This window comes from Phaethon lepturus, unplaced genomic scaffold, assembly GCF_000687285.1.
Source record: "Phaethon lepturus isolate BGI_N335 unplaced genomic scaffold, ASM68728v1 scaffold5349, whole genome shotgun sequence".
NCBI classification, from domain to species: domain Eukaryota; kingdom Metazoa; phylum Chordata; class Aves; order Phaethontiformes; family Phaethontidae; genus Phaethon; species Phaethon lepturus.
In genome coordinates this window covers 1-7,232 of record NW_010561093.1, presented here as the reverse complement: position 1 = coordinate 7,232, position 7,232 = coordinate 1, and the positions used below count along the sequence as shown (strand labels likewise).

Here is a 7,232-nt window from a genome sequence, read left to right as displayed (position 1 = left end):
AAACTTACTAATTGTCTGTGCAAATAACCCTTCAGAGGAGAGCTGTTTCCCATTTGAGCTTTCTGAACAATTTCTCTTGTTCTCCCAAGTGCAACAAACTTGTCCAAGAGGCACAAAAGGGAGGAAAGACCATTTCCACACATTCCCTAAAACCCTATCAGAAAAACAGCTTCTTCCAATACAGCATTTCAAAACAGGCAGCTGTCCTGTTCTGTTGGGTCTCCCTGCTGCTGGCAGGGTGTTGTGCTGAGTTCAGATTGCCCCTGATGGCAGGACTCTGCTTTGCCCTAGGTTCAGCATTGCTGCCTTCACCAAATACGACCCAATAGCCCCTGCAGTGACGTTCACCATGTTCTCAGGTAAGAAGGAGAATGCCATCTTCCCTACATGGCTGTTTAGGTTAGAGATAATTAACAACCTGACAATGGCAAGCCAGAGGGAGATCATAGGCTGTAGCAAATATAATAAATAGAGTAAATACAGCCATTTACTGACTTACATCTGTCCATTCTACCTCTTTTTTATTCCAGCTGCTGGATCTGGTGCAGACACAAATCCTCTCTCAATGCCAATAATTGCTGGAATTATCTTGGGATTTCTCTTGACACTTGCAGCTATTTTTGCTTTGGTGTACTGGAAACAGCTCAGAGCAAAGAGGTGAGGATGAGCCATCTCTTACCTGGTGGGTGTAGGGTGAGAAACCCAACCTTCAGTGCCAGGCCAGGAGGAGGAGCAGTAAGATGATATAAAAAGATATTTAGGCAAACTAGGACACCCACTAGTGGAGTTAGTTGTGCCTGGCAAGCACAGAAGCAAAAGGCAGAGGGGGAAGGGCAGCTTCCCATGTGCAACTGATTCACAGAACCCTACACGTATGCAAGGCAGTGTGCCTGATGTAAGCTGTCTGCTCATAAGCGCTCCATGAGCCAGCAGTATGCTGTATGCTCACAGCATCTGTCCCTGCATGAGTAACATCTCCCATGCTTTAATTCTAGAACCAAAAAGAGCAGCCTGCCCCAGGAAATGGTGACCTACAGCTTGCGGTGAGTGCCAGAGTCTTCCCTCTATGTGTGTCCCCACTGCAGGTTCCAGAGTCCTTCACCTACTTCCTTTCTCATGCTTTGACTAGGAAAAATCCAACTCTGTCTCCTCTCCTTCAGTTACTTTTTAAATCTTAGGCTTTCCCATGTTCAGTATTTATTGCCCAGCTCCATTTCAAGCCATTGCATTGTCCACACCTCCTCTGCAAGGCTTCTGCAGTAGGAGAATATCATCATCCTGAAATCCCTCCCAATATTTAAACAATGTTCTGTTGGACCCACTTCCCTGGGCAATGACGTGGTTATAAATGAACCCTGTGTGTGTGCATCCAGGTGCTAAAGGTCTCAAGGCAGGGCTGTCTCATTGGCCATGTGACTGGCCTACCAGACCTCCCAATAGCTAAGGCAAGTTTTCCTCTGGACTTCATTTCATGCAGAAACGTCCATCGGCCAATTCCCATACAGAACTTCAAGCAGTACTATGAGATGAAGACAGCAAGTGCTAACCACGCTTTTTTCCAGGAGTTTGAGGTAAGATGAGACTCCTGCTAGAGATGAAACACCATTTCCCCTCTAGGTAGCTCATGTCCCAGCTGTTGGGTGGCCTGTGACCCATCCCTTTAGCAAACCAACCACCCTGCAAGGCAGTCTTGGGGCCCAAAGGTTGGATGGACCAAATGATCAGGCAATTCCTTTGTGCAAAACCAGTTTTGTTCATGTTCTGGTAGAAATGTATATTGTCTGTGGTGTGAGGTGAACTAGCACTGTCCATAGCTGCTGGTGGACAAAGCTAAGGGCCCCAGGCCTGAACTGGAGGAGAAGATGCTGAGTGGTGTTGCAATGACATCCACTTCGACAGTGTTACAAAAGAGCCTGCAGCCAAAAGGAAGGTTGAGGAGCACTCCCAGAGTTATAGGGCCAGGCTGTGAAATCCACCTCAGGCTATCTTCACTAGCTCCCACTGCCAACATCTGCAGGGTCTGAATTGTTCTGCTGCCAGCACCTTTGAAAGACCCATCAGCAATTTCTAACCTTCCTCAGATCAACCTTCTCTGGCCTTCTGAGTGAGGACAGAGGCAGAAGCAGCACAAGATCTTTCTGTCTTCTCAGCACAAGTTGTTTCTGTTTTCTTAGCACAAAATGCTCTGAGCTTCTTGGTAGATTTGTGATTTCTGAGGTTTTTTCCCCAATGCTTGTTCTTGGGCTTGTTTTCTTTTAAATACAAACAGTGCTGTTGGAAAAGGCACTGGGAAAAGCCACCTATGGCTCAGAGTTCACAGGCCATACTGAGGGAGTAGAGCAGTTCCCTGTGCATGGGTGACCCTCTTGAACCACCAGACAGAGCTGTTGGCCATGAGCAGGGAACTGGGTTGGCTAGGAGCTCTCCAGAGAGACGTTTGTGCTTATCTTCTCCCCTGTCCTACAGGAGCTGAAGGAAGTTGGGAAGGAGCAGCCAAAGGTGGAGGCTGAGCTACCAGCGAATGTCTCCAAGAACAGATATCCCCATGTGCTGCCCTGTGAGTCCTGTCTCTTCCCTCCTGCCCCCAAGCATCCACGGTAGAAATTCACACTGCAATGCACAGGGACAGGCTCACCTTGCATCGCTGCAGGGTTCATGGTGCCTGGCTCCTCTGCTGGGAGAAGAAGGAGTCTTGAAATGGGCCTCAGCTTCCATTATCCTGCTGGAGACTCAAGGCTTAAGGGTTGAGCCACGGCTGAGCCACCATGCTGCTCAGCTCCTCCAGGAGGCTGCTGGGCAGGTGCTGGGTAAGCCCAACTCAGGGATGGGTCCCAGCTGGATTCCCAGCTGGAGACCAAAGGGGGACCATGAGTGTCTCACAGCTTCTCTGATGAGCCTCACACCAGCTCTGCTTTCTTACACCCCTGCTAACCCAGATGGCAGGCAATGCTCACTGCTCCGGGGAGAAAGTGCCTGGCTGAGCACAGAGCTCACTGCTGGCTGTGCACATGCAGGTGCTGGGCCTTCTCCCAATGTGTTACCCAGGTGAAGAGGAGATGGCCATGTCTTCATGAAGGGCTGCCTTGGGGGGTCACATGTGTATGGTTTCTTTCAGATGACCACTCTCGGGTCAAGCTGAGCCAACTGGGGGAGGATCCATACTCAGACTACATCAATGCCAACTTCATGCCTGTGAGTGCCCACTTGCCTTCCCCACAGAGACATCAGAGAAACTGCCTGGAATGAGGTTTTGAGGGCTGGTGGGCAAGAGCTGCTACTGAAGCCACAGATGGCACAGACTGGCAAGGAGTTGGTGGTCAGGCGGAGGTGCATAGTTGCCCTTTAGCAGGGGCTGATGGAGACTGTCAGACAGCAAGTGCTGTGAATGTGGAGGTGTGAGTGTGGGTAGGCTGGCAAGGCTTTCTGCTTTCTTCTTGAGGACTCTTCCCATCATCTCCCAGCTTACTGCCCTGTCTGTCTGCCTGCTCTTTCTCCTTCTGGTCTGTGCAGCTGCATTTGAACAACCCGGGAGCTGTGCCCACATCCCCCATCCGGGAGATTTTCCCAGGTAACAGGCAGGGCACACAGCATGCAGGCGCGGGTGTGTGGATCCGTGGGGCATGTGTGTGTCAAAGGGGCAAAGGCAAAGAAGCAGCCCAAGACCTTGCATGTTCACCCTACCTTCAGCAATGACTGGGGAGCACAAGGAAGACCCAGATCTGTCCCTCCCTCGTTAGGCTAAATGAGGAACTGCTTTGAGGGAAATGTTGGGGGTCACATTTTTATTCCAAATATTTAGAAAGCATGTGCTTGGCAGCACGTGCTTCCTGTGAAATCAGCTACTTCTGCCATCAGCTGCCTGGGAACTGTGCGCGCATGGGCTAAGGGCAACGGGCATTTCTCCCTCTACTGCAAAAGCAGACCAGGCACTGGTTCGGTCCCAGGGCAGGATGCGCCTGTCTCGGCAACTTGCCAACTTCTCCTCTCTGCTTCTTGCTCAGGGCTATACATCCCAGCGGGAGTTCATTGCCACCCAGGGGCCACTGAAGAAAACAATAGAGGACTTCTGGAGGCTGGTATGGGAGCAGAATGTCTGCAACATCATCATGCTGACAGTGTGCATGGAGAACGGGCGGGTAAGTCAGCACTGCCAGGCTTTCATGTGCCACCCCCAGCCAAGCCCAGACCTGGTCATGTGAGCTGAGCCCAGGGCTGGGTTTGTGCCCTCCATCAACCCCTGCTCAGATGTGGCTCCAGGGTGAGCACAGGCCACACAGCTCCCTGACAGGCTGGGGGGAACAGATGCTGATGTGAGCAGCTCAGCATTAGCTTGGGGTAGGAAGGGGCAGGAGTGGAGCTTAGCTGGCACCATGCCCATCACCCTCAGATATTTCTGCAGCATCTGAAATTACCACTTGCCTCTGGATGAGACACATCACATGGATTGTTCCTCCAGTCTTCAAGGATGATAAGACCCTCCCCTTTTCTGTGGGGGAGACTGAGATCCAAACGAAGGAGGGGTGGGGGAGAGCTGTGCAAAGTTCCTAGTGGGAAGGGGAGGTGGGGGAGAGCTGTGCAAAGTTCCTAGTGGGAAGGGGAAGCACCCCTGCCTGCTCCTCAAGACCTGTCCTGGCTCCTGCTGCTGCTGTCCAGATGCTCCCAGGGAGACAGAAGGTCACCCAGTGGGACCTGGACCCTCACTGGCCTCAATGGGACCCCATTCTGCCTGTGCTCTAGGTTCTCTGTGATCATTACTGGCCATCCGAATCTGCCCCAGTCTCCTATGGGCAGGTCCGTGTCCACCTGCTGATGCAGAGCAGCTCAGAGGAGTGGACCATGCGCGAGTTCAAACTGTGGCACGTGAGTAAGGACCCAAGAGGACTCAGGGACCTGTCAAGTGCTTGGGGTTTGCATGGGATACAGTAGCATTTCTCTGCAGTGGTGGTGGCAAAATTTCCTTTCCCAGCCATTAGTGGGGTTCAAAGAAGACCCAGTCCCCTGAGTAGTCTGTCACTTCAGACTTGGTAACACCCAAGTGTCCAACATGTATCACCCTTGCTGTTCACCCTTGCTCTCTCCTTTCCACATCCCTGCACTGGGACACAGCCTGCAGCTTCAAGCCCATGTTCCCCAGCAGTCAAAGGCAGGTCTTCTCCTTACCACCTCCACAGGCCTCATCATGGCAGGGGATTGTGGGGGAGGACAGAGGAGCAGGAGCCACCAGACAGTGCAGCAGACCTGGTGTTTGCTGTTCCCTACAGCTGATCTGGATGTCCCCAAGTCCCCGAGTGCTCCCAGGGCTGTGGGGTGCAAGCATGCCCTTGTCCCAGCGGGCTGCACACTCATCACCAACATCCCCGCTGGCAGGAGTGTCTCCAGGCAGAGCGCCATGTGTCCCACCTGCACTACACGGCATGGCCTGACCATGGGATCCCGGAGTCCACGACTTCCATTATGACCTTCAGAGAGCTGGTTCGGGAGCACATCCAGAGCACCAAGGACGCGGGGCCGACCCTCGTGCACTGCAGGCGAGGCTCTGCTCAAAGGGACAGCAGGAAGTGAAGATGGGAGAGGGCATGAGGTTCAAGGGTCCTACTTGTGCACAAGCTGGGCGGGAAAGCCGTGCCTGGGAGACAGAGCTGGTCTGTAGAAAGTCTCTTGCTCGGGCGCTGGGCATTACAGATTGCAGTCTGCCCCCCAGTCCCAGGGGACAGGACAGCTGGAGATGGTCAGCACCAACCCAGGGCAGTCTGAATGGCTCCTCAGCCCCATGCCATGCTGGGGCCAGTCCCCTGGGGTGCAGCATCTGGGAGCCATGTCTAGCAGTAGGAGGGGAGCCCATCGGCTATGGGGTCAGACGATGCTTAACCCTGCTGTCTGCGTTCTCAGCGCCGGGGTGGGCCGCACTGGCACCTTCATTGCCCTGGACCGGCTGCTGCAGCAGTTGAAGCAGGAAAAAGTGGTGGACACATTTGGTGTTGTTTACGCCTTGCGGATGAACCGTTACCTGATGATTCAGACGCTGGTAAGATTTCTGTTCCCTCTTCCTCCAGGTCCCTTGCTCCATGGTGTAAAAGCTAGCAGGGCTGGCAGACAGATGAGCTGGCTGGCCAGCCCCAGCACCCCCCAGCTGGTCCCCAACCTGACCCTGTGTCACAGTGCTGCCCAAAGCAGCAGCTCAACTGGAGTGGAAATTGCTTGGCTGTGGGTCCTTCCAGCAGCTTCATGCCCTGCTACACCCACAACAGCAACATACAGACTCTCAGAGTCCTCCCAGGAAGCTCAGAAACACCCCAGAGAACCTAGGAACAGGATCAGGCCCTTTGCAGGCAATTCTTAACTCACACCATGTCATTGACCTGTGATCCTCCACAGCCCATCTAATATTTCCAGTACTCAGGGTTGGGACAAGGTGTCAGTATTACCCTTCAGGACAGACAGACAGTCCCAGTGGAGGGATCCAGGGGCTCTGAGATTGAAGTAGCCAGGGCCTTTTGGGTATGAATGTAGGACACCCTATCCCCATACCCACCCCTTCACGCTGTCTGCATGGTGCAACACTCTACATCATTGCTGTCTTCCTTTGCCTTCCAGTCCCAGTATATTTTCCTGCACAGCTGTATCCTGGACAAGATCTTGGAGGAACCACTCCTGGGTTTATCAGGGACAGAGAGGTAAGGGCCTGCTGTGTTTTGCCTGCCACTCTATCACTCTGATCCACATCCCCTTTAGGCAGCAAGCTAGGATCCTGACCCCAGCTTGAGCCTCGGCTCCAGGACAGAAGGGTAGGCAAACCCAGCCAGCTGTCCCACCTGGTGTTTTGAGGGGGTTCAGCGCAGGGCTGGTTGTTCCCTGCTCCCTGGGGAGCCCAGCCCAAAACTAGGTGTGAGTCACTGGGGACATTGGGAGAGCTTGGGGGACCACATCCTCCTTTCTTCCAGTGCTAGTCTCCTGGGCTACACCAATGCCAAAGAGCTGCAGTGCTCTCCTGGGGAAGGCATTTCGACCAGCCCCTGGCTTCTCAACACACAAGGGATGCCCTAGAGATAGGTTCAAACTGGAGGGCCTCATGGCAGCTGCGTGCCCTTGGGATGTCCCTTCTAAGGGAGGCCAAGAGGAGAGAGCAGGGTCAGGCTGGTCATGGCTTTGGCCACCTACCTCGTTGTCTCTGAGGCTACATCTGGAGGTCACATATCTATCTTTATATCACAGAATCACAGAATCACTAAGGT

At 53.3% G+C, this 7,232-nt stretch overlaps 1 protein-coding gene across 1 annotated transcript in view; it reads left to right on the top strand.

Moving 5' to 3' along the window:
- The window catches only part of LOC104626053 (receptor-type tyrosine-protein phosphatase V-like), a gene marked incomplete at its 3' end in the record, with an annotated part of 37,346 nt that extends 30,672 nt beyond the window's left edge, over positions 1-6,674 (top strand). Inside the window, exons 19-29 of the mRNA XM_010293871.1 lie at positions 292-359; positions 615-657; positions 996-1,043; positions 1,478-1,571; positions 2,467-2,557; positions 3,116-3,192; positions 4,002-4,136; positions 4,738-4,860; positions 5,368-5,528; positions 5,890-6,025; positions 6,595-6,674. Coding sequence (XP_010292173.1) covers positions 292-359; positions 615-657; positions 996-1,043; positions 1,478-1,571; positions 2,467-2,557; positions 3,116-3,192; positions 4,002-4,136; positions 4,738-4,860; positions 5,368-5,528; positions 5,890-6,025; positions 6,595-6,674 — 1,056 coding nt within the window. The remainder of the gene's footprint in view (positions 1-291; positions 360-614; positions 658-995; positions 1,044-1,477; positions 1,572-2,466; positions 2,558-3,115; positions 3,193-4,001; positions 4,137-4,737; positions 4,861-5,367; positions 5,529-5,889; positions 6,026-6,594) is intronic.
- Between the last annotated feature and the right edge of the window lie 558 nt (positions 6,675-7,232).